The 27,141-nt window shown below is 49.2% G+C and overlaps 1 protein-coding gene and 1 pseudogene across 1 annotated transcript in view; one reads left to right on the forward strand and one right to left on the reverse strand.

Annotated features, from left to right (window-relative positions):
• The first annotated feature begins 11,867 nt into the window (after positions 1–11,867).
• On the forward strand, positions 11,868–12,524 carry LOC142441141 (U2 small nuclear ribonucleoprotein B'' pseudogene; annotated as a pseudogene).
• A 1,358-nt stretch (positions 12,525–13,882) lies between these two features.
• LOC142427305 (DNA-binding protein RFX2-like) overlaps positions 13,883–27,141 on the reverse strand; it is a 37,711-nt gene continuing 24,452 nt past the window's right edge. Inside the window, exons 5-10 of the mRNA XM_075532547.1 lie at positions 24,579–24,668; positions 21,361–21,440; positions 20,342–20,612; positions 18,944–19,125; positions 16,705–16,824; positions 13,883–14,924 (exon numbers count right to left, since the gene is read on the reverse strand). Coding sequence (XP_075388662.1) covers positions 14,867–14,924; positions 16,705–16,824; positions 18,944–19,125; positions 20,342–20,612; positions 21,361–21,440; positions 24,579–24,668 — 801 coding nt within the window. The 3' untranslated portion in view covers positions 13,883–14,866. The remainder of the gene's footprint in view (positions 14,925–16,704; positions 16,825–18,943; positions 19,126–20,341; positions 20,613–21,360; positions 21,441–24,578; positions 24,669–27,141) is intronic.

Here is a 27,141-nt window from a genome sequence, read left to right on the forward strand (position 1 = left end):
TACCCCGATGCAGCCCTGGGTGCTGGAGCAGCCGTGTGGAGACCCCTGCTCGTGCTGAGATGCTTACACATTCACTGACTCAGCTTTCCTCCTGCAGTCGACATTGCATGTGTTTTGTGAAATGGAGGACTTTGTGGATTGGTGTTGGACATATGGGTTAATGGGCTTGTGGGTTTGGGCAGCACTGGGTTGGGATGTTTTCTTGATGTGCCCTTAACCTTTATATAAAACTCTGTCTTATACATGAGTTTCTGTGGATTTGTTCCTCTAAAGTACCCAGACTAACCCACCTCTCATCTCTGAGCTTCCTGCCAGATTCCCTCCCACCCATCAGAGCTGGATGAGACCCGCCTATAGGGCAGGGTCGAACTACCCCTCTGGGCTTTTTGAAACTGCAGTTCTTAAAACGGGAGCAGAAAGCCCTACTGTTCTCCCTCAGTGGCTCCTGGTTTCACACTGCTGACCTGGAGGTTAGTAGCCCAACACATAAGCCAGCAGGGCTCCAGGGCTGTACTTAACATATGGACTTTAGAATATTCTGGGCATCTGGACAAGAATGTTTGGGGGAGAAGACAGGAAGGGAATGGAGCTAAGGAGCAGGATCAAGAAACAGAAGAAGTTGGAGGGAAGGCCTGAGAAAGGTGGTCATTGATCAAACTGAAGGAAAGGGCTTTCCTAGTCCCTGGTTCTGACAGTAAGCAAGGTACATCAGAATCTTCTAGAGTACCTTGGAGGCAACACTGTAGAGCAGCGGTTCTCAACCTCTGGGTCGCGACCCCTTTGGGTGTCGAAAGACTCACAGGTGAGTCCGAGTTGCCTGCGACCTTAGACCCCTCCATTCAACATCTCATTAATCAGCACACGTGTCCTCTATCCTACTCCAGGGCAGAAGGCATGCTGAGTGACTCCTACAATCATTCAAAAGAAAAACGCGTGAGACCTGAGCTAGCAGACAACTTAAGAATGGAGAGGAAGGGTCTGATCTGAGACTGAAAAGTGTCCACACACAGGTGGTTTGAAGAAAGATGAAGGCAGAAAGACACAGAAGCGTACACATCTCCGTTGAGCTACAGAATAGGGTGAATGCTCTTTGTTCTCCTACTTCTTGCAGATCCACAGTGGCCAAAAGACCAAAGAAAGACAACTGAATGCTCCTTAGTTACAACAATGCGCAGGTTTTGTCTCACAGACTTTGGACAAGTTATCATGCGAGACCAGTTGCCGGAGAAGAAGATCATGCTTGGTAAAGCAGACGGGCATCAAAAAAGAAGGCCTTCAACAAGATGGACTGACACAGTGGCTGCATCCACGGGACCACTGGAAGACAGGGTGGGACTGGGCACTGGTGCACCTGCTGTACACAGTAGCATCGAGTTGGAACCCACGCAACAGCACCGAAGCGAGACAGGTGTGGGCGGCCAACCTGTTCCTTCCGTAAAACTACTGCGCACACATCTCCCCAGGCATTAGAATTTGATCATGACATGTCTCGTGTTGTTCATTTTGCTTGGCATTTGGGGGACACTATTGGGCAGAGACTCCTTAGCTAGTCACCAAACTAGTTCACCATTTTCCTGGGAACACAAATAGACTACAGTTCCCAGACTCCCTTTGAGATAGATGTGGCTGGAGGAGTGTGAGCCGAAGAAGCCTGTGCCAAGGTGAATCATTAAAATCTCCTTTTGTCCAATCCTCCAAGTTCTCTCTCTACCTAATTGTGTGTGTGTCACAGTATGTGCCTCTATTATTTTTAATTTGTGAAAAACCTACCAGGATCTTCTCCAGCCCCCATCACTTTTTGCCAACCTCTCTTCTTTTTAAAAAAATCATTTTATTAGGGCCTCATACAACTCTTATTACAATCCATACATACATCAGTTGTGTAAAGCACATTTGTATATCCATTGCCCTCATCATTCTCAAAACATTTTTTCTCCACCTATGCCCCTGGCTCTTTTCTTTATATATTGCCTTCCACTTCACCCATGTTAGCATTGTCTACCCTCTACCCTCTCATCCTTTAAAAAAAAAACAACCATTTTATTAGGGACTCATACAACTCTTATCACAATCCATCCATACATCAATTGTATAAAGCACATCTCACCCTCTCATCCTTAATGCAGATAGAGGCTAACCTAGAAACCGTGCATGGAAGATGGGAAGCCTAAGAGGAACCGGGTCCCCTAATTGCTGCTTGAAGGAAGGCTCCCCACCAATCACATAGTGTCCCAACTTGTGCTTTTTGTGACTCAAAGATTAGTTTCCTTTATGCTTTCGTCACTACGCAGTCAAGATCCCTGTTGTTGTTTTTCAACAACAGTGAGCATTATCTTGATTAACTGAGCTGTTAGCTTATAAATTGTAAGTCCTCAATTCTAAGAAATAAAATAACAGTACCTTGGGCAATCCTACATGAATACAGTCGGTTTAACCCATTCTTATTATGGCTTGCAATCAAACTCCCACTTCGCAGAGGGTTGGATTCCTTCCGTGCACTTGAATAATAAGGAAAAGTGGTGTTTGAAAGGCCTGGAAGCTGAAGTCTTACAGCTCATGCAGGCAAAAACTTCATAAGGTTGCCCCACATATAGCCACCACTCAAAAAATATGCGAAACATTACCAACAATGGGCTGTGAGGCTGAAAGAAACACTTCTACAGTGTTACATAAATCATTAATAAACATAATCAGTCAACCCTGGTAGAGGAAGGCTGGAATTCTCTTTTTCTCTCCCACTGACCCTAGAGGTCTTGGCAGCAGAGGGCTTATTTGTTCTTAAGATCCTATTCTTTGGAGTTCTGTTGGCTTAGTGGGTTACACACTGGGCTTCTAACCATAAGGTCAGCTGTTTGAGACCAGCAGCTGCTCCACAGGGAGACAGATGAAGTTTTTACTCCCAGAGAGTTTGGGGCAGAGTGCTACCCACCTGATGGAGTCACTGAGAGTCAGAATAAATTCGATGGTAGTGAGGTGTTTTGGGGGTGTGGTTTTTTGTTGTTTGGATTGTTATCCTATGAAAGCTGGTCTAAGAGACACAGGAGACACAGCATGTCAGAAAGGGAGATGGCCTGCAGTTGGTTGCAAGCCAAGGAACACCTGGGACTCCCAGAGCTGAGAGAGACGAGCAAGGTTCCCAGAGAGCAGACCATGTTTCTCACAGTGGGCAATACCATCCCTGGGAGGTGCTGGACAGTCCAGGGGGCTGCAAAAGTAGCCTGTGTCCTGAGTTACAAGCCACAGAACAAAAGCTCTCTCCTGTCGACAGGGCACTAAGTAATAATTTTTTTTCTGAAAAGAGGGCGGCAGTCCTAATCAATCTGGGAACCTGTGCCCTACAGTCTTTTTGTTTTTTCCCCCTTAGTTTGCTGAAGTTTCCCCCCCCCCCAACAGTTTGTTAGCACTTCATTAACATGTCGTATAATTCCATCATCCAACCCTATCAAGAAGAACTGCACCGTGGTCCATCATATTCAATTCTAGAGCACTTTCTTCTTCCTCGTAATCTTTGTGATGGGTGTAATTTTTTTTCTAATTGTGGCAAAAATATACACGACAGGACATTCTCCAATTCCCCAACTTCCACTTGTATAATTCAGTGGCATTGCTGATATACTTGTGTTGTACAACCGCTATTGATGCCCTTTTCCAAATTATTCCACTGCCATTAACAGAAACACATTGGCCCCTATGCAACAACGCTTTCCCCTTCACCCATGGTGACCATTGGCCAAATTTGGGTTTTTAATTTTTTTTAGTAGTTTTCTTGATATAGCATTCACGTCTGGCACACTTCCATGGTTAAATCACTTTTAAACTGAGTTGTATACACATCATCACAATCGGTTCTAGTGCTGCTTCCCCACTCCCTGCCCTACAACCTGCAGAGCCAACACAGCTGTGCTACTAATCTGAATTTCTCCTCCAGAACAGCGGCAATAAACTCGAGCGCTTGAAGGCCTTCGCTCCAGAATGTTGCCCACATAATGTGGGAGAAAAGAATGATTAAGGCCTAGTAGTAATTTTCTCGGACAAGACAGGACTTCGTACTCTAGGAAAAAGTTACGGTCTCAGAAACCCACCGAGGCAGCTCTCCCCCTGTCTTATACAGAAGGTTGCTGTGAGTCGCCATCAACTCGATGGCGTGGAGGGATTTTGTTGTCGTTTTTAGGTCAGTAAGCAGGGCTGGTGGCTCGGTGGTTACCAGTTGGGTTGCTAACCACAGTCCAAGCTGCCAGTGTCTCCTTGGGAGCAGAGGGAGTGGAGAGCCATGCTGACCCATAGAGGCAGGAAGAGTTGGAATGGACTAGGTGGCAGTAAGCTTGGCTTTAGTTCATCAGTAATTTGATTTCTCAATTATGCTGTGCGCGGTGGCTGTCAGCGTTTGAAGGTTGGCTGTTTGTCTTCTCTACAGCACCACTTTTACCTCTCCTGCTGCTATCGGGCATCTGTATTTCTTTGCCATAAAAATGACACCAACGTATTACACTGTGGGCTTCCAGCGAGAGCTGGGGCTTGATGAGACCACCAGGTGTTTCTGGGTCTCACAAGTTCCCCACTTTTGACAGAGTGCGCTCTCTTTGCCTTCTCTGACTGCTTTCTGCACCACTCGGGCGGGTGTTACTGGAGGAGCTCAGTGGGGTTTGCTTGCTGCCATCGAGTTAGTTGCTAGGTGACCCATGAGTGCCTCCCAGTGGAACTGCTGCCATCTAGGGGCTGATCTACAGGCTAGGCTTTGGAGGACCTCCGGGCAGGTTCAAACACTAACCTCTGACCAGCAGTAGAAAATGTAACCGTTTGTCCCCTACCCAGAGACTCCTTTGTATAATTTACCAACCAACCAACCAACGAAAAAGCTAAGCCACCCTGTGGAGCCCATTCCAACTCACTGTGAACCTCACAGTGCTTCTGAGGCTGTACATCTTTAGCTCCCCTCACACCCGGACCTGCCACTGAGTGCAAAAAGATATATTTAATATTTTTATATATGATACAATAATAATGTATATATTATATTTTATTAGAAAATATATTATTATTATTAGTGGTTTAGCCTATGGTGAAGTTCCTTAAACTAGGTGAATTACTGAAAAACAGAAGTTCATTTTCATTCCTTAGATCCAGCACCCATTTCCCCATACACAGGACCAATCCCCACTTGAATTTTCTTCCCTAGTTGCACCCCAGAGCTCCATCTAAAGTGTTTTCTCTAGGGTTAGGGAAAGCAAACAAACAAACAAAACACAGAAACTATTTTGGTTCATGTTTTGGATGGTGTGCTTGAATGTAGGCGGGGGGCGGGGAGGAGGGGCTGGCTGACAATTTTTTTTTTTGAGAATGAGAACTTACCATCTGTAAAGGAAGCCATAGAGAGTCATTACTCTGTAAAACGCAAGAGGCCCGGGGCTCATCCCCCTGTATCTTTCAATGCTGTCTCTAGAAGCAGCCCTCCCCACACCCACCCAGGTCCTGGCAGAAAAAGAGCTTAATAAGCAGGCCAGTTGCTATCTCTGCTTGGAATAATTTCCCCCAGAAATAAACCAGAGACCGGCGCCACCTAGCAGCCTGGCTGGAGAATAAACAGTCGGTTAAGCAGTTAACTAGAGAGGGCACCTGCCCGGTCAATACGCAACCAGTGCTGACTATCCGATTCTCAGTCTTACCGAGTTTGGAAGAGAGAACCTTGGAAAAGCAGAAGAAGGGTTTTGTGGCTTTAAAGGAATGTCTTTTTCTACACCTGAGAGGTCTCCATCTGAGGGCATTGTGGTTTGTTTTGTGTTTCTCACGTTTTGTTTTTTGTGAACCCGTAGCCAATTGATTTTACACTTTGCAAAGCCTAAGACATGTGTGGCGTGGATTCAAAACGTGATGATGGGTAGAATACTAACACAGATGCTGGCTGAGAGGGTAAGGCACTAGCCTTGTACCTCAGTGGGATTTTCTGGGGGAGGCTCTCGTCCTGCACACAGCGGCATGGTTTCCTGGCTTACATTATTATTAACAGCCATTAGCAGCCAGGGACCACTAATGGTTTGATGCAGAGGGAAATTTTGCCAGGTCCTGACCAGCCCAATCCCTGTGCCCCTTGACAAACCACCCTTTTTGACAGGGGGAGTAGTTTATTTGATTTCAGGCCTTCTGACTGGTCTCCTCAAACTTGACTTTCCAATTGGACAAGAAAACCTCCAAAGTTAAATGACTTTAGACGTGGAGTGATTCTTGTTCTTTGGTTAGTTCCTTCACTATAGTCCGGGGAGCAGGAAAATCTGGAATTACTTGTTTTTCAGAGAACTTGGGCAGCTCTCAACTCAAGTCAACATTTTAGAGAGCCTCATCTGAGTGGATTTGTATATCTCATACATCCTGGGGATAATAAAAACCATCCCTCACAATTGATGTATGATGATCAAGATGGGTGGTGTATGAGTCCCTAATAAAATGATTTAAAAAAAAAAGAAGTGGGGGAAAGTGGGAAGATGCCATTATATTTTAATTAATTTTTCTACACTTTAAAAAAATCCCCTCATATTATACTTAAACTTAAGTAGTACATTGTTTAATGGTATTTTTAAAATATTATATGCCATCTATGTTAAAAAAAGAAACCTTTTGAAACCGACTGTGGTAGTAATTGTACAATACTGTTTTATGTGATTGATGGAATGTTATGATATATGTAAGAGCTCCCAATAAAATATTTTAAAAAACCATCCCTAACCACAGAAGCTGTTGTGCAGCACAGAATCTTAACCCAGCCCAGTCCATTGTAAGGCCATGCTAGCATAACCTTCAAGAGCCCTGGTGCAAGTGCCAACTGCTAACTAAAAGCTCAGTGGTTCGAATCCACCAGGTTTTTACTGGGAGAAAGATGTAAAGATTTCCAGTGTTGAACACTTTGGGAGGGGGGGAGGGGGCTAGTCCTACTCTATCCTATAGGGTCTGTAGTAGTTACATCATTTCATGTCAACTTGAAGATATATAAAAGTATAGAGGTGGAGTCTAGCCTGTCAATCCAGTCACAGCCTGATGGTGCCTCCTTGTGGGTGTGGTCTTCTGATGAGGGCCCTGAGAACCCCCGCCCCCCCTCTCCACCTTCACCTTCCTGCTGGTGGACCCTGGTTGCTGTCAGAGACTTGTGTTTTGGCCACTGCCATTGGATCCACACAACTCTGCACCACTGGCCCGTGATCCTCCTGCATTCTGCGTCACTGCATGTGGCTGCGTGAGTCTGAAGAGGAACTTATGGATGAGTATTGGACTCATGGACTTGAGTTGGACCGGGCTGGGATGTTTTCTCGATACATAATTACTTCTTGATATAAAGCTCTTTCTGACACATATAGGACTGTCACTGGACTTGTTTCTCTAGTCGAACTGGCCTCACACAGGGCCCCTAGGAGTCGGACCCAACTAGAGAGCACAGGTAGAGTAGAACTTGAACTTCCAAACTTCAAATGTTGTATAAAAAGGGCCCCAAAAGCCAATCCCATTCACATGAAGTGTTGCTGAAATTAACAGAAAGTTGGCATGCTGAATAGAACCACCTCTTGACACAAGCACACACAAATTTTCTGGGAACACAGGAAAGATTCCACCGTCAGTGGAGGGTTGGGAGGGAAGCAATTATAAAAGTAAATTAATTGCTTACAGGAGAACAAGTTAAGAGGTTTCAGTTGGTGTAAACAGGGATATGAAAAATTCAAAATTCAACAAGGATTTTGTAAAATGTTATGATCTAATAGAGTCTGTGGAATTGCCCCCATTCATCTGGCTGCCTGGGTACCTCACCATCCTTTCCTCCCTCTATAGAAGGTACTGAAGCACCTCAGACAGCAACATGGTGTGCACCCCCAAACCATATCCCCTTTTTTAAAAAAAAAACGTTTTATTGGGGGCTCATACAACTCTTATCACAATCCATACATACATCAATTATGTAAAGCACATCTCTACATTCATTGCCCTCATCATTTTCAAAGCATTTGCTCTCCACTTAAGCCCTTGACATCAGGTCCTTTTTTTCCCCCTCCCTCCCCACTCCCCCCTCCCTCATAAGCCCTTGATAATTTACAAATTATGTTATCATATCTTGCCCTGTCCGACGTCTCCCTTCACCCCCTTTTCTGTTGTCCATCCCCCAGGGAGGAAGTCATATGTAGATCCTTGTAATCAGTTCCCTTTTTCCAACCCACCCTCCCTCTACTCTCCCAGTATCACCACTCACACCCCTGGTCCTGAAGGGATCATCCACCCTGGATTCCCACCTCATCCCCTCTTCCCACAAGCTTAGTTGTGTACTTACCCACCATTTCCCAGGTTTGCTCAAATTCTTGCAGAATCCAGATATACTGGGCCTACTGAGAGTGGAGGAACCCTGAATCCTTTCCTGAGAAAAATCTTAAAACCTTCAAATCACAATCCCAGATCATCTCTAAAAGGAGCCGTGGTGCAGCTCAGATAGTAAAGGATATTTGCCAGGAGCATCACAAACAGGAGGTCAATTTGTCAACAGTCTGAAGCGCAGACGAGCTATTTTGGGGGCAGTGACTCTACATCACCAGAGTGAGGAACCGAATCCCTGCTTTTGGACTGCCCAGAGACTGATGCATGGGAGTACCTTCCCACAAAAATGAAAAGACTCATCATTTGGCTAGGAGACAAGTACAGACAGAACAAGTCCTAATATCTGCTGGTCAACAAATTGAGGAACTTGAGCCTGGGCCATGGATCCTGCCTGGACAGTGACATAGAAGCCTTGGGTGGCGTTCCAGGTGGTCATACTCCAGAGGGGGTGGCATCAGGGCTTTGACACCCGAGCTCGTGAGCAGATCCCCTTTCATGGGGCTTTCATGTGCCACGTTGATGCCATGGACAGATAAAAATGAGCCTCTAACTCGTTTCATACGCTTTATGTTCCCCCTCTCATTGTTCTCGGATTTGATTCGACTAACAGCAGACTCACGCCCGATAACATGCTGCCGTTGGATTTGGGTAAATGAGCCTGGTGGTATTAAAAGTAGCATTTGTTCCTTTAAAGGACAGAACAGAAGCCTCTTTATCTGATTGGAATGGGGCATTTGGCGGTGGCTGATTTTTTTAAATCTTTTCACAATTGAATAATTTTATGGTTATAATTTCCCAGTATTGTAATCTTTCCTAATGGAATGCATGTGAAATTATTGATCGAGTATTGGATGTTCTTCTGTTATGTAAGATGGGATTTTAGTAATATTAAGTAGTATACAAGAGGTGTGACAGTTACATAATCTGGTGTCAATTTGAGGATTAAGAGTATAGGGGTGGAGTCTTGCCTGTCAATCAGAATATAGCCAATGAGGCCTCTGTGTGGGCATGGTCTTCTCCTGAGGACTCTGGGAACTCCTGTATTTCCTCCTTGGAGGTGGGAGACACAATCTCTCTCTGCTCACTCCCTGCAAGACATCCCTGTGGAGAAGACACATGGAAAGAAGCCGATGGAGCCACACCTCTAGAGCTGGAGAAGCCAAGCGGAGAGCCCTGCCAGGGCTGAGATGCTTACAATGCCACTAGATCCACAAGACTTCCCCACCTACTGACCTATGATCTTCCTGCATTCAGCATCATTGCATGTGTTTCGTGAGCCTGAAGAGGGCTTTATAGATTAGTATTGGGCATATGGGCTTATATCAGACTTAGGGACTTGATCTGGATTGGACTGGGATGTTTTCTCAATATTCAACTGCTCTTGGTCAGAAAGCTCTTTGTTACACACGTGTCTATGAATTTGTTTCTCTAGACTACCGAGACTAATACAAGGGAGAACACCCCCCAAAATGGAAATAAAGCTCTGCTGAGTGAAACTTTTGTAGTATACATACTTTCTGCTCAGTGAACATCAAGCAATTCACTCAAGTTAGTGCAACCAGTGGCATCACCTGGGAAAGTTCTCTCTGGTCACAGTGAATTTTTTGTAAGAGCATTTTCACTTGAACCTCATTATGTTAATCTGGGTGAACTAGAGAAACAAATTCACAGAAACTCATATATGTATAAGAGACTTTTATATATAGGTTAAATATACATTCAGAAATCATCCCAACCCAGTCCAATCCAAGCCCATAAGTCCGACTTAGCCCATATGTCTGACACTGATCTACAAAGTCCTCCTCAAACTCACAAAACACACACAATGATGCCAACTGCAGGAGGATCACAGGCCAGTGGGTAAAAGTCTTTGAATCCAGTGAGGGTGTAAGCATCTCAGTGCTGGCAGGGGTCTCCACATGGCTCCTCCAGCACCCAGGGCTGCATCAAGTCCAGGTGGGTTCTCCTGAGGGATGTCTCAAAGGAAGTGAGCCTTGCCAGGTAAGGCAGCCACACACTGGTCCAACCATCAGAGAACAAGAGGCCAGAGAACTAGAAAGGCGAGGCTCACTGAGCCATTTATCTCTCCGCCCTTCAATTAATCCCACATGTTTACCGGCCAGGTTGGCACAATAAAGCTTGACCATCTCACTCATATTTTGTGATGGCTGATTTATGAGAACAGCCTCCAGCTGTGAAATTTTGTTTCCTGTTTGGGAAAAGTGCTGCAGAAACTGTTGTGATGTTGAACACAGCTTACAAGGACAGAGCTGTGGGAAAAACTCAAGTGTATAAGCAATTTCCTTGTTTCAAAAAAGGTGAAATGTCGATTGGTGACAAAACTCATTCTGGACATCCATCAACTTCCTGAATGGATGAAAATGTTGACTTGTAGTGCATTTGGAGTTTATTCCATCAGGTCAGACTGTGTGTTAGTCTGGATACTTTAGAGAAACAAATCCACAGAAACTCATGTATGAGAGTTTTTTATATCAAGGTTAAGTGCACATCAAGAAAACATCCCAAGCCAGTGCTGCCCAGACCCACAAGTCCACCTTTAACCCATATGTCCGGTACTAACCCACAAAATCCTCCTCCATCTCACAAAACAGATGCAATGATGCCAAATTCAGGAGGAAAGCCGAGTCAATGAATGTGTAAGCATCTCAGCACTGGCAGGGGTCTCCACACGGCTGGCTGCTCCAGCACCCAGGGGTGCATCGGGGTAGGTCCATGCGGCTTCTCCTTGGGGATGTTTTGTAGAGAGTGAGCTTTGCCAGTTGAAGCAGGGAACTGGCTACGGCAGTTCCACCCTGGTCTGACCATCACAAAGCAAGAGACCCGAGAACTCGAAAGGCGCGGCTCACTGAGGTATTTATCCCTCCGCCCTTCAATTAGCCCATGTGTTTATCGGCCAGGTCGGTACAATAAACTAACTACCTCAGACTGTTAATCAAGTTTTCTATTTAGAGGTTTTGAAAAGACTGCGTAACAGTGTGAGACAAAAAAGGCTTGATTTGTGGCAGACAGGGGACTGGTTTAGCCATCATGACAATGCACCTGCTCACACAGCCATCTCAATGCTCGTTTTGGGCAAAAAACAACATGCCTCTCTTGCTCCCCTAGACCGTACTCATCTGACCTCACTCTGTGCGACGTCTTTTTGTTTCTGAGAATGAAGAGGGACATGAAAGGACAGTGATTTGATGATGTAGAAGAGGCGAAGAAATAAACGATGCTGTCAGCCATCCAATGAGTTTGAAAAATGTTTCCAGGAATGGAATCATGGATTTGACAAATGTATTGAGTGTAATGGAGAGTACTTTGAAGGTGATAAGGTTGTTTTGTAAAACGATTTAAATACATAGGTCGAGGGGAGTGGGGTGGAATCCAGTGTGTGTGTGTGTTTGTGTGTGTCCCCTCATATATCCCAGTAGGATCTGGAAGTTGAATAGGTGGAACGAGGCTTGGGGGAAGGTTTCGAACAGGTGGCCTCAGGTTGTTTGAACAATATAACCCAAAACATGGATATCAAACCAAATCATGATTTACGTCAACCTCATGAATGACGAAATTAACGGGAAAGAGTTAAACGAGGTCCTTACATGCTTTCTCAGTTTAAAGACTATGAAGATGAGGGGCCAGGCTTTGTTATATTTAACGAACTCGGCTCACCCACAAATGCCTTGAGACGGTTACAAGGATGTCCATTTTCTGGCAAACCACTGTGAATCCAGGATGCATACCAGATTCGGATCTATCTAAAACATGAGGCACTTTCGCTAACAGAGAGAAGACAAAGCCCAAACTGTGTAACGGACTGCAGCAGTCACACAGAGAACGTTTGGCCAAGCAAGACCAAATCCAGCCAACACTGAAGGAAGTTCCACCCCAAGTCCTCAGGTCCACACTGCATGTTATCCCCTAATAACATTCCAGAAGAGATCGATGAGATGATGCTATCTATCCATGCTGTTTAATCCGTTTCCTGATTTTAAGGAAGGAAGGCTGGTACCTCGAGGCATGCCATTGCTTCTGTTAAATCTGAAAATTATGGGCAGGATGGAGCCACCAGGGACGCTTCATGAGGACCGAAGATCACACCAACCCATGTCTTGAAGATCACCTGTGCAAAGAAAGAGTACCTGGGCAGTCTCCTTTCAAGGCTGCGGCTTTACTGATGATGTCTCTTCTGATAACATTTAGTGGGACCACTCTTATAACTGGGAGAAGGGGTGGTGACATTAAAGCTTTGAAATAATTAACCTTTTGTCAGCCTTAGTGAGTCATGAAATAGGAAGGTCTTACTTTTGTACAATTAACTTTAAAAAAACACACACACATTTTTATTTGTATTGCAAAAACAAAACAAAAAAACCAAAAAACAGTTCTATCTTTGCAATTTTAATTTATTGAGTGAAAGTGTTGTTGAAAATATGGGGCGACACATAAGAAGACCCCGCACCAGCCGCACACACGCATGTAACTACTGCCCATGGACGGCCTGTTCCTGCTCATTCCCGGCATGGCCCTGGCTCCCTAGACAGGGAGGTGTTTTCCAACCCACCAGAGCGGGTTCCCACTTGGAACCTAGCAACTCTTGGCTTGATCCTGACGAGAAAGGAGGGTCTTCCGCTTGTCCAGGACCAATGCAATGAATTACTTCTTATTGCAAAACAGCTACTCAGAGCTCACAAACCAGAAGGCAGGTTCTTGACAAGGCCATGAATTGCACACAGCCTGCTGAAGACGCTATACCACCTGCTTGCATAGTGTTGGGCCTGAAAATAAGTTACTCGTTTGACTGTTGCCTAACCCCTCAAATCAGACCTTCCCAGTAAGACACAAGAACCCGTAAATGTACTTATAAACCTTCGTTCCCTGTTCAAAGCCCATGAAGGAAAAAAAAAAAAAAGCAAGCGATACTTAAATCACCATTGGTCGTACAGCACGTCAAGGATGCACGTGCGCTTTTATTGTGCTGTACCTGGAAAGAACTTCTTTACTCGGGTGTTACCTAACCCCACAACCACGCAGGAAGCAGTAAATGTGCTCACAACGCTTATCTCTCTGTACAGAAGGCCAGAGACCATTGTTATAGATGACCGCTCCTCCAGGACACAGCGCCGTACAATGGCCTCTCCATTCAGCAATCGGGCACAGACAGACCCGCATTTTAGGGGGTTACATGTTCCCACCCTGAAGCCACCATGGACTAGCAGTGGTAAAAGCTCCCCAGAAAGCACAGAGGTAGAAGATACAAGTGGTGGTATCTTTGTAAGCCAGCAGGGTGACAGGGTTTCTAAGAATGAGGGAAGGCAGGCAATCCAAAAATAATACTCCTGCAAATACTTTAACTGGAAACATTCACCAATCTTTTGAAAAAAAGGCCAAGGAGGTAGGTCCCCACCAAGCAGAGTGTGGTTGTTGAATTAAACACACTGAGAATGTTTCTCGTACAGATTCCAGTTTCTGTTTATTTAAATGGTGTTAGGACTTCAAGGTAGTTTGAACCTGTGTGAAGTTTAGTCATAGACTTTTATATCCCCTCCCCCCCGCCCCTTGTTTGTGATGCTGTGTTTCGTGAGAATCGCCACCTCACTACACAATCTTGGCAGCTTTCGGAGTTAAGAGCAAACTGACTTCCTAAAAGGTCCTAGGTCTCTGTCTCGTGCGCGTGTACGTGTCTGCGCATGGATGTGTGGATGTGTGCGTGCATGTGGATGTATGAGTGCGTGCATGTGTGTGTGTGTGTGTGTGTGTGTTCAGCAACAGGATCTCCCCCTGGATTAGAAAGACAGGGCAGCACATGTTATTCCAAGGCCTGAGCTCGACCCAGGGCCAGCAGTGGCCTCGTCCGCATCGGGGCCTCTGGGGCCTGGGCCTCCGGTGGATGCTGTTACTGTGTTAGGTACCATCGAGTGGTTCCCGGGTGTCAGAGCGGAGCTGTCCTGGAGGCTTGTCCAGTCTGCAGTCGCCAGCTTGGTCTGCCCTCGAAGCCGCCAGGTGAGTCTGAACCTTTCCCGCTTCCTAAACTGGGAGAGGGCAGATCTGTTGGGTAAAGCCACTCGCTGACAGCGTGTCTGTGGCAGCATAGGAGCAGACCAGGACAGTCCCACACAAGAAAACTGTGCATGCCCCAGCCTTCAGGGCAGCTCATGCTGAAACATCCAAATGGCCCCTGGGACGGACGGATGGACAGACCAACAGCCGGGGTGACACTGGGGCAGAGTGCACAGGGGTGGACTCTCTCCCCTAAGTACTTGTGGCGGTGCGGCTCTGGGTGGCCCCGGCCTGTGTGGGTGCGCTCTGCAGCCTGCTCCTAGAGCTGCAGGCCTCGAGGCTGGCCGGCACCTGGGCTGACGTAACTGTGAGCTCCAGCAGCAGGGTCCGGTCTGTGCATCTGCAGACATCTGATCCAGGTGGCATCACAGTAATCCCCTGTGACTGGCGGGGTGCAGCAGGCACCAGCAGGTCCCTCCTGACGGCCGAAGAGGACTCCCTGGTGTGCCCCTGTGTCGTCTCAGTAGCTTTTCATCTGTGGATGGACATCGGGCACCTTTTGGCTACTGCTATAAACACTGCAGAATGAAAACGTAAAAACTGTGCCCTGTGACCAGTGAACTTCTTTGGTGTCGAATCACAAATACGTTCCTTCCGTGTGGTCAAGAAGGGAATTCTGAGGTGTCTATCTTGCCCCGAACCACAGAGCAGGGCAGCCAGCTAGGGGATTCCCGAAGTGGTGTGTCCCCAGAGCCCATGCGTGGCCTGGGAGCGACAGGGCCAGCCAGAGCAAGCGCATCCACCCAGAATGGCAGGTGGGGCCATTGGGCAGGGCGGGAGAAGAAAGGCTAAGACAGCTGGGTAAATGCCCGGAGCATGCAAGCCCAGCAGCAGCGTTGAGTGGGAGGCCTGCCCAGAGACATGTGTTGTTGTTGTTGTTGTTGGCTGCTGTGGAGTGGCCCTCAAGTCATGCCGACTCCACGCGCCACAGAGAGACTACTGCCTGGCCCTGTGCGGTCTCCGTGGCTGGCTGTGGACGGAGCCCCGTGCCCCATGGGGTTTTCACTGGCTGGTACTTAGAACTGGACACCGATTGCCAGCTTTTCTAGTGAGTCTTGGTGAATACACACATAAGCACTTTATACATGTGTTCATGTATAGACATGCACACACACACACACACACATGCACACATACACAGTCTACCTCTTTCTACCAAAGGCTAGAGAGCTCCACGGGGCAGTTCTACTCTCTCACATGGAGTCACATGAGTTTGAGTTGACAGCACACAACAGTAACAACAAATGCATCCACGTGAGTGAATGAGCACCCAAGAGATTTCATACATGTGTATGTATATCCATGTACATGCACACACACATATACATACTCAAATGGGCTTCCAAAAGTTCGTGAAAAAAGCCCCATTATCTTTGTATTCCATTCTGGTCATGTACTTTGGAAGCCCCCTCGTTTACAGATGAGGGTGAGTCAGAGAGTACCCTCCTGGGGTCCAGCCCGTCCCTGCACTGGGTCACCCTCAACAGAACACGGGTTGACATATCTCAGCCACAGACACGTTCCCTCGGTAAGGGGCTTCCTTAGTCTCCTTACGGGGCTTACAATAAAGGAGTCAATCACAACAGTGACTTCCCGGGGGATCTGCCAAGCCAATTACATTCAAAGCTGAGAGGCAAGCTCAAAGGGCTATGGTGACCGTGGTTTAGCGTTCCAAATGAGTGCCCTTGACAAACTTTCTCAAAGGACAGGCCGAGCACGAGGGCTCATCGGAAGACGGTTTAAGAACCTTGCAAAGTGCGCAGGTGAGAAAGGCTGCAGGGACACCGTGCCAAGGGACACCCCACCCAGCCTGAGAGAGCGCCTGCTCACCCTGAGGGTGGGTGGCCAGGGCTGCCGTGAGAATCTCGCTGGGGAACTTCACCCCATCCACCTAGGAGCCCCCATCTCACCCCCCCAGAGTTCTTTGTGTTCCCAGAACCTAGAGAATGCCGAGTTCCCTGTGGAGACGAGGCGGAGTCCTCAGGGAGGGCTAGAGACACTGCCTTTACGGTGAACAGACCTGCACGGGGACCATGCTAAGGGGAAGCAACAGCTGCACGCTGTGACATGTGTGTCTATCAGAGGTTTCTCCGGGTCTGCGGCCCGACTTTCTGACTCACCCTTGTCTGTGCACACGCACCCACACACACTTTCTTCCCCTGCACCTCCTGTCTCTTCACACCTCACACCCTACACAGGCGCCTCGGCTCCTGGAGACGGGGTGTAAACAAGAGTTTTCCCTCCTTGAGGCTTGGTATCTGAGGAAACCCTGCACCTGCCTGGGCCTGGTTCACCCACCTGGGCTTCTGGTGCCAGGACTGCTGCTTCACGGCCGGAAACTGCACGTCGTCCTGCAGCCGGTTCAGCGGGGAGTCTGACTTCAGGCGGATCCCATAGTAATGACACTTGGAGTTGCCCCTGGAAACCAACACCCAAGAGTCAGCGGTCAGCGGGGGGTGGCCACAGCAAGCTGGGACGCCTGCCTGGCCTGCATTTGGGCTCTTGGTGAAAGATTCATGAGTTGTCCCTCGAGTGTTCTCATTAGATAAAGGCTCTGAGCAGTCCTGTGCAGAGGAAACCCATTCCATTCTGTTTCACGAAACCCCCTTGGCTGTTGTCAAGTTCATTCCCATGCATGGCGACCCCAAGTGTGTCAGAGCAGGACGATGGCCCACAAAGGTTTCAGTGACTAGTTTTTTGGAAGGAGATCACCAGGTGTTACTCTCGAGGCACACCTGGGTGAACTTGAGCCGACAGCCATTCCACTGACAGCCAGTATGTGTGGGCACCACTATGGGTACCACCCGAGGACTCTGGAGAGTCAAGAAATTGTTTTTTTGAAACCTCAACTTGCTGTTATGAAATATCTCAAAGGAAGAAAGGACTAAGCTATACCCCTACGTCCCATCACCAGCTTCCCAAGGAAAGCACACAGCGGTGCCGGGTCCCTGTCTGCTGTCTGCCCTTGTTTTGTGTGTTCGTCTGTACAGGGAACTGGGAAGGGTGGAGTAACGAAGGCAGTAGGTGATCTGATGCTCACCTCGGGGCACAGAAGGGAGGGTGCAACTTTGACGGAGACAAGAAGGAGGACAAGGTCTGAAAGTGCATGTGGGGATGACTGCATAACCTGAGAAGGCTGATCTCCTGAGAAGGCTGATCTCTTGATTGTAGGATATGTTAACTAGAGCTCAGTAAATATATATATATATATATTTTTTTGAGACAGTAAGTGAGTGAGACAGTGAGTGAGTTAGACAGTAAGTGAGTGAGACAGTGATTGAGTAAGACAGTGAGACAATGAGTGAGTTAGACAGTGAGTAAGTGAGTGAGACAGTGAGACATTGAGTGAGTGAGACAGTTGAGTGAGTGACACAGTGAGTGAGTGAGACAGTGAGTGTGAGTGAATCAGTGAGTGAGTGGGACAGTGAGTGAGTGAGACAGTGAGGCAGTGAATGAGTTATTGAGACCATATATATATAATATAATATATATAATATATATAATATATATAATATATAATATAATATAATATAATAATATATATATTATTTATAAAATATATATAATATATATAATATATAATATAATATAATAATATATATATATTATTTTTATAAAACTGAGAAAAGCATATTTATAGTCAGAAATGTCTCAAGTGTTTAAATTTAGCAACAACATGACTTGTCTTGGAATAGAGACGACGCTTGCTTTTGAAGGGCCGCCTGGCTTCCGTGGAGCAGACTGTGGAAGTCGCCGGCAGAGACACAGTCTGAGTCTTTGTCTGAATCAGCTCGTCTCCTGTTCTTTCTTTAGGTTCTACCTTTGTGTGTACACCTTAAACCCTTCACTTTAGAAAATAGATATTTAGGATTTAAGTTCATGAACTGTCTTTAATTGCCTAAATATCATTCCATGGTGTTCTATGACATCATCACAATATAATCTGCATATGCAACGGCAGAGCGTTTAAAATATCAAATAAAGGACAAACTACCACCACAGCCTGAGACAAACACCAAACCCACTGTCCTGCGTGGGTCCGGCTCCACGTGATCCCTGTGCTACAGAGCAGAGCCGTCTGGCCTCTGGGAAGTTTTCTTGCCGCCTGTCCTTATGGAAATGGATGGCCAGGCCTTTCTTCTGCAGCCCCTTGGGGTGGTCTTGCACCAGCAACCTGTAGGTCAGTTGATAGCTGATGCCGAGTTGAGCCTGACTCCTAGAGATCCCATGGGAGCAAAGTACCACTAACTATGCCCGACAGGGTTCCCAAGGCTTCGAACTTCTGGAGGCGAGTCACCCGGCTTTTCTTCCGAGGCACCTCTGGGTGGGTTTGAACCACAAACCTTTCGGCCAGTTGACCTCAGAAGCATGTATCCCCCCAGGGTGTGGCTAACTCAGGATGTCTCCTGGCTCACCCAAGTTAGGACGCCTCAAATGGAGGCGGAGGGCTCATGCTCCCCAAATGACCAATTTCTGCTTCAAGGAGAAGGGGACCGGGGATGGGGGTGGGGAGGGGTGCATCAGACTGTGGCCTCACCTGGTCCCCAGGCGTCGGGTCCGCAGGCCCATGAACACGCAACGGATCAGTTTCCCAAAGGAGGCGGCGTTCACGGGGTCCAGCTTGTGGTCCTGACAGTGTCGAAGGTAGTGGCTGTAGACAGAGCTTCTGGGGAGACTCACACCTTCGGCAGTTTCATAATTATCTAACAGCCACTGGAGCTGGACAGGGAGCAACAAGAAGAACACTCAAACAGCCAGCACAGACCTCAGAGCAGAGGCATAGGAGTGTTCCCTCTACTGACAAACCAGATGGGGACATTCGCTTTTACTGACATAGCTTTTAACGGACAGCCTACTTTGAATCGCTCTCAGCGTAGCGGGTTAGACATTTGCCTGTTAACCAATAGGTCACCAGTTCAAAGCCACCAGTCACACTGTGGGAGAAAGTTGAAGCTTTCTACTCCTGAAAGAGTTAGTCTTGGAAACCCACAGGGGCAGTCCTACCTTGGTTCACATGGGTTGGAAGCGATTAGATGACAATGAGTTTATTTTTTAAAATTCATTCATGTTTCAACCTGTTTTCAGGTTCTTTGACTCATTTGATTAAAAACAGCACATGAGTGAACCCTGTTAGATCTGTTTTCATAATCACTGAAACACCCTGACATGTCAGGCATGATTTACACACCAAAGACAAGACTGCCTCCCTCTGGGTCTTGCTGCTGCCACTATAGGGCTAAGCAGAGTCCCTTCAAAATATGGATCAACTTCACGGGGCTTGATGTGCATGGGGTTGGCAATTATGTCATATGATTGGCAGTTACTGAATACGTTACTTAATGTAATGAGGTGCGGCAGCCTGAAAATAGGAGTTTTCAAAGCAGGTTAAGTAAATGTTTGGACAGGAGCATGGAGGGAAGAGCTGGGTGTGACTCTTACGTGGGGGACGGTTCCTCTTATTCATTCGGTCCAGCTTCTTCCCCAGAGACGGAACCTCTCAGAGGCCGATAATCACACTGATAACAAAAGCCACAGCGGCGGCAGCTTCCCACGGACAAGGCGACTTCACTTGTATCCCAGGCTCACAACTCAGAGACAAACTCACTACAGTTGAGTCCATTGGGCCCACCAGACAGGGTAGAACTGCCCCTATGAATTCATCTTCCTCCTATGGAGCTGGCTGGTGGCTTCGAACTGCTCACATTGGGATTAGCAGTCCGACACATAACCACTAGGCCACCAGGGATCCTGACAGATGATGTCTTGTCTCACAATAGCCTGACATAAGATTCACGCTCCTTCTTTTACCAAGGGAGAAGCTGAGGTCAGAGCCATCTGGGCTCACAGACAGCTCTCTCCCTGCAGCGGTGGGTGCTGCCAGACTGTTGTGGCCTGCCTGCTGGGCTGCTGGCCCCAGGGTGGGGGCCCCACGTACCGTGACTGGTGACGACCGGGACCGAGACTTGTGGGCCAGGGAGAGCCTCATGCTGTCCACTCCCCCACGGATGAGATAGGTGCCCGGGCTGGAGACGACGGGGGCCCCTGTGACATCCATGGCGATGCCCACCACGCTGTGAGAGGGGATCGCTGGTGGGGACGGAGCCGCCACAGCCACCTGGGAGCCACCTGAGGCCTCGAAGTACGACAAGGCGGCACTGCTTGGGGCGTACATCTGGGGCTCGGGGTTGTAGGTGTAGGCCATCCGCCTGTCAGAAAGAGAGGTCACCATGGAACTTCACCCCGTTTAGGTGCCGTGGGGTTTCTAATGGGAACTATGGCTCCATGACATGTGGGTCCCAAACCATCAGGATCAAATGCTGACCAATCAAAATCTCATCCTCTTGGAGAACTACAAAGGACTGCAGGGGACCTCCTGTGTGGACACGGTGCCAGTCACGCCTGTCTACAACATGCAGCCTTCAAACCCACCCCGAGTCATGGGCCGTACAGGTTGGAGGGGATGTCCCACAAGATTCCCAAGGCGGGACATCTCCGTGAAGAGAGACTGCTACATCTTTCTCCTGTGGGACAGCTGGTGGTTTCCAACTGCTGACCTTTTGGTTAGCAGCCGGGCACTCTTAACCTCACATGTCTATGCATGGGATGAAACTACACAGAACTAAGCCAGTGCCCGTGGCCAGCAAGTGGACCCCACATGATGGCAGCCCCGTGTGTGTCAGAGTAGAACTGTGCCCAGAAGATTCCCAACAGCGGCTGTTTTGGAAGGAGATCACCAGGCCGTTTTCCCTGGCACCTCTGAGCAGACTCGAACCTCCAACTTCTCAGTTCACAGCAATGCGCATGTGCATTAGCTGCCTGTTTGCAACACCCAGGACAACCATCAACATGATGCAAGAGAAGAATTGACCCAATGCAGCCAGAAGCACAGAGGTAGAAGAGTCGCTAGAAGGTGAGTGGGATGGGGGTAGGGGAGGAGGGAGGAAGAACACGCACATGGCTTCATCGGTGAAGACAGCGTCTGCCCCCTCCACGTACTGCACCGGTGCCGGGTACACGTGCTGCACAGGCTGCACCTGCAACATCACACAGTCGACGTCATGGACGGCCACTTCCTCTCCCTGCCTCTGCATGACACCCACACTGGCACTGTCCTCGCCTGCTTTCTCTGCACGTGCAGCAAGGACCGAGTCAGCCCTTCCAGAGGGACAAGGGCGCCCGGGTTGAGTTCATCCAACTCACGGCAAGCCCATGCGGAGAACAGACCCCTGGGGTTTCCCTGGCTGAAGTCATCACGGGAGCAGGTGACCCGATTTTTCTCCCCTGGAGCCACTGGTGGGTCTGAACGGCTGACCGGAAAGACTGCATTTTCCCCTGGAGCCCGGCAGCAACAGGAGTGAGAATGAGCTGTACTGGTGTTGCCAACCACGTGTGTCCCCTTGCCGACTGCTGACGCCCAAGGAGCAGCAGAGAAGAACCGCCACGAGGTCCCTCCACGTACAGGGCCAAGGGCCTGCAGCTTCTAAGGCAGAAGGCCAACCCGCTAGCCAGGAAACCCAAGTCAAGGGCAGAACTGGGCCTGTACAGTGCAAACAGACCCTGCCAGGGCAGAAAGGTCAAGCTATTTTCCTGCATGTTTTCTGTTGGGGGCCAGGCAGGACTGGGGGCCTGTTCCCTTGGAGAGGCAGGGCCCTGGGAGCCGTCATGGGGGTTTGAAGACCTGGAAACCATTAGGTAGGATGGGGCTGGTGCCCACCTGCTAGGACACGCAACCATGGCTACGCTGCAGAGAAGGGGAAGGAAGCAGGGAACCTGGAGTGGCGAGGGAGCGAGCAGGGATAGAGGACGAAGCCCACACCATCCCCAAGACGTCAGGTCACCTCCCCAGCAAATGACCCTGGAGATGCTGGCCCTCGTGGTGGGCACCCATCTCCCTGCAGAACTCAAACTTTGTTGCTGTTGTTTAGAACATAGGGGCAAAACGTAGACCAGCCAGCCGTTTCCTCATGCATAATTCCTTGAAGCAGATTCCACTGTTGGAACCGTGTGGATATTCTCACCCTCCTTCGCCAAAAGGTGCCTTTCCCTTTAACACAAACGTGCTGGCCTCCAGGCTGCCTGTCTCACTGTCCAGGTGGCCATCATCATTGAATCCCATGTTGATAGGCAGTTCCTATAGCCAACGAAACCATGTAAATGGCTCCTTAAAAGAGGACAAGGCTGCAGGCAGACAGGCTTCCTAATTAAGTAAAATGCTCTTTGGAGACGCCAGGCGTTATTTTTGGTTTAAAGATTAAAGACTATCTCAGGGCAATATTTTTAGGGGTTCGTCCCAGCTCTGTGGCTGTAGAAAGCCTGTATTCAATGAGAATATGAAATTCTGTTCTAATTACCCTCCTTCTCATCCTGATTCCTCAGCAGAATCTTTATCAAAATGTTCAGTCATAGTATCTGGACAGCATCGGTTCTTCTGGTCTCAGGATGAAAGAGGCGGCTGTTAATGGCGGCAGTTACCAAACATTCCCTCTCCCCTTCCTGTTCCTTAGGGGGGGATGTTGATTGAAGCCCAACGCAGCCAAATTGTAGGATGAGGAAATCGGCTCTGCCCAGGTCTCCCCACCGCCATCTCTGAAAGCTGATCCTTAGAGCTGCAGGACGCGGCTGATGCTCACCTGCTAGGAGACCCAGGCCTGGATTTATATTGGCAAAATGGACCATTCCCTACAAGGGGGAAGTTCTAGAAATGATGAGTGGTGTCAACAGGAGAGGAAATCAAAGCCCAGGGAGACAGGTGACATGCAGAGTCACCCAGTAGGTCAAAGCCATCTACAGAGAGAGAACTGGAGTCGGCCCAGCTGCTGAGGAGGGTGGGGAAGACTCTGGAGTTACACGATGGCCTAGGCAGGTGAGTGAGGAAGTAGGACTTGGGCCCTGACCGAGGACCTGGGTTTCTGTTGGGCCTCCTCAAACCTTTCTTCCCACAACCCTACAGACCTTCCCAGGTTAGTGACAGTCAGAGGATGCCACTCAAGGCCCAAGTGCTAAGAGAGCTCCAGCCTTGAGTCTGAAACAGCCTGGGTTGATGTAACGCAGCAGCAGTTTACCCACTGTCCTTCGAACAAGCCTGGCCCACCAACTGTTTTTGGTGAAAATGTTTTAGTGGCGTTCAGCCACTAACCATCACCAGCTGCTGATACGGTGATTCAGACAGAGACCACCTCAGCGCTCAAAGCCTGAAATACTCAACCTTCAGAGCTATGCCAGGAAAGGCTTGTGGACCAGTTATCAATCGCTGTGGTTCAACAATGACCGGTGCCCTTATCAGGCAGGTTAACCACTGCTGTGGAGTCAGCTCTGAAGTAGAAAGCCTCCTCTTTCTCCCAGGGAGCTGCTGGTGGTTTTGAACTGCTGATCTTGCAGTTAGCAGCCCAATGTGTAACCACTACACCACCAGGGCTCCTTCTTGGTAGGTTAGTGCAAGTTTTATTCTTCACAACCGAATTTCAGAGGAGGCACTTCTGGGAGGGGTGGTACTCGTCAGCGTGTGGGCTTGTCTCCCCGGGAGCACCCACAATCGGCTAATCCGGAAACCCTCGCTACCAGTCCGTGCGGCCACCCAGGGCGTGGAGGGCTGCTTGTCCACCGAGCGCCTAGAGATGGTTTACTGCCAAACTGTCTGCAAAAAATGCTGGCCTTTTGTTTTGAAATTTGGACAGCTGCCAGAAGAAACATCTGGGCAAGGTAGCAAGCAGAAAGGACCACCAAGCGCAGAGGAGAAGTGATCGCTGAGACCATTCTGTGTTGCTAAGTACTGCCTGGTGTCAGCTGATAACCCGCTCAGGGGGGCACCACGGGGAAGCGCTCAGCTTTCGCTAAGTGTCACGCTGGCAGCTAGAACTGACCCAGACGTTCCGCGGGAGAAAGACCTGGCGGATTTGCTCGCGTAATGACTACAGCCAGGAAAACCCTTCAGGGACGAACTTGATGAGTCTGCTAGTGGCCCAAGAACACGCCAGAATAGGAACACAAGAGGGAATGGCTGTACAGCTCACAGAACGCAGTCGATGCTACTGAACTGCCTGTGCGTGCAGAAACTGGTTCCTCTATGAACATTCTCATTGACGGCAACCACGAAGCTGTGGAGCAGTTGGTTCTACTCTGTCCCATGCCGACTGGGCTCGGGGCTCCCTCAGAGCGGGCTCAGCTGACCTTACCTGCTTGCGGACCGATTGCACTCTGGGGGCGGGAATTGTCGGCGTCCGGGCCCTTTTGCGAGGGGAGCCTGCTGCCTGGATCAACATCCGCTGCAAGGGAATGGACAAGAAGGACATGTAGACACTCACGTGGAGAAGCCTGTGCGGGGGGTCCTGCCAGCTTCCAGGGGGCTTTGCCTCCATAGCCTGAAGTCTGGTCGTCAAGGTGGCTAGACATTCCCTCATGTTACACAGTGGGGCGAATGGCACCCAGCATGGGTACGTAAAACGTTGGAGCATCAGAAGATACACTTCCAGGATCTGTGCCCCCTGTGTTGTATGTCCCTTGACCCCACCATACTCTCGGGCCCTCACGGGTGGCTGGTTGCTTTCTCTGGGCTAGGGATTGTTTGTGCAGAGCCATGAGAATGTGGAGGCTGGGACTGCGCCCACAGTGCACAGAGGAGCAAGCACAGGACTGCTTGTTTATCAGAAGTTGGAGCCCTGGGAGCCCGGGCCGAGACCCTGAGACTTCCCAACGGGGGCCCTGAAGTCCCTGGCGTGGTGGTTCTCAGGAGTCCAGTTGGGCTTAGCTGTTAACCGAAAGGCCCACAGTTCAAGCTCACCCAGCCGCTCCACCAGAGAGAAGAGCTGCCAGCCTGGTGCTGTAAAGCTGAGTCTAGAGAACCCACCGGGGCTGTTGTACTGTCACATGGGCGTTACCTGCCGAAATCCACTCTACGGCAGCCAACAGTGGTGACGCTGAAACGGGCCATTTCCTAGAACAACGCAAGGGTCGCCCCACCGAGCGCCATTACACATGTGGAGTACTACGGACACCGACAAACCAGAATCTGCCTGCAGCAGCCACGACCAGAACCCAACAGGGACCGAGCACCCTGAGTCTCAGCTGATGGCAAAGAGAACACAGAAAGTCACCACTAGTGTATGCAGCCCTGTAGGGCCCCTTCTGCCCCTGTAGTTTTCTGAGACTGTAACAATTTAGGGGGCAAAAAGACTGTCTCCTGAGGAGCAGCTGGTGGTTTTGAACCACGGATCTTGAAAACTCCAGCCCAACACATAGCCATTAACCCACCAGGGTTCCTCCAAAATTCAGTGGCTCAAAACTTAGCAGGATGAGAAAAAAAAAAAGAAAAAACCTAAATGGGATGGACAGACTGACACGATGCTGCTGCATCCCACCCCCACCCCAGACACCCAATGGGGGCATCAGGACTCCAATTCTCTTTAGGGCTGAGTAATGGCCCCTGCTGAGAGGGGCCCTGGGTAAATGTTGAGAACATAGAGCTGAGTGAGAGAAGCCAGACGCAAGGGGCACACACTGTATGCTCCCACCCGTATGACACGGGAGCCCTCAGGCAGACTGGTGTTGCGAGAGGCGGATGGGGAGGGCAACGCAGAATCAGTACTCAGTGGGCAGGAACACCGCCTTCTGGATGATGAGACTGTTCTGGAACTACAGGGTGGTGATGGTGACAGAAATTTATTGGTGTGCTAACGAACTAGCACTGGCCCGTGCACTTTAAGAAGGTGAATTTTGTTATATGGATTCTACTGCAATTAAAAATACATACATACAAAGCTAAGTGGGAATGCTAAAAATCTACACGTATACAGAGTACTTTATGAACTACCTGTATACAGTTTTTGCATTTGTATCCAATAGGGAAACAACGAGGTATGTAGCCATGTGGCTATTTCAGTTAAGTTGGGTTTAATCCAGCTCCTCACACTCACTGGCCACACGGCAATTGCTCCAGGGTCCCGGGTGGTGGGCTCCGGCAGGGCAGCGCAGACACAGACCGCCGAATGCTCTGTGCTGGCCTAGGAAGGGGCCCGAGAGAGCATGGCCTGAGTAGAAGACAGCCTCTTTCTGGGAGGAACTGGCCACTCAGCCACAGCGCTCCTGGCATGGGAGCTGGCAAGGACTGGTGGGAAGGAGGCTCAGCAGCAAGGGGACCTTGTGTGCCTGGGGGAGGAGCGGGAAGAGAAGAGGACGGGCCAGCAGGGAGGATGGAGGCCGAAGCATCTGTGGGAGAGATGGGAACCTGACAGCTGCAGGGAGGGGCTCCTGGTGGCTGTTGGAAAGGCTCAGGGAGCCCACTTGGGCACTGGTGCTAAAAAGGGGCTTGGGAGAATGGCCAGGCAGCAGAGGGCTGACGTGGGCAGGCTCAGTAAGGCCATGACTTACTGACAGAAAGACGGGGTCTGACCATTCATTCTCAGTGCCCTCAGATGGACCTCCAAGCCCCCAACTGCCCCCGCCCCTACGTGTGAAAGAAACAGATGCAGAGTTTAAATCGCATACCCTGTTTCTGACCCATGGCTGTCGCTGGAGTGGGTGTTATGGGGTGAAACTGCTCCACAGGGTTCTCCTGCCTGTGATCTCTACAGACAGAAGCCAATCACCCGGCCTTTCTTCCATGGCACCGCGCACACGGGGCTGGGCAGCACTGTACGCAGCACTAGCCTAGGTTGGGTCACGGTGCATGCGCCCGTAGCAGCGCCAGAGGATGGAGTGGAATAACCCAGGCTTAAATGCTCGCTGGAGCAGACGGCAGGT

Source organism: Tenrec ecaudatus, chromosome 1 (genome assembly GCF_050624435.1).
Source record: "Tenrec ecaudatus isolate mTenEca1 chromosome 1, mTenEca1.hap1, whole genome shotgun sequence".
NCBI classification, from domain to species: domain Eukaryota; kingdom Metazoa; phylum Chordata; class Mammalia; order Afrosoricida; family Tenrecidae; genus Tenrec; species Tenrec ecaudatus.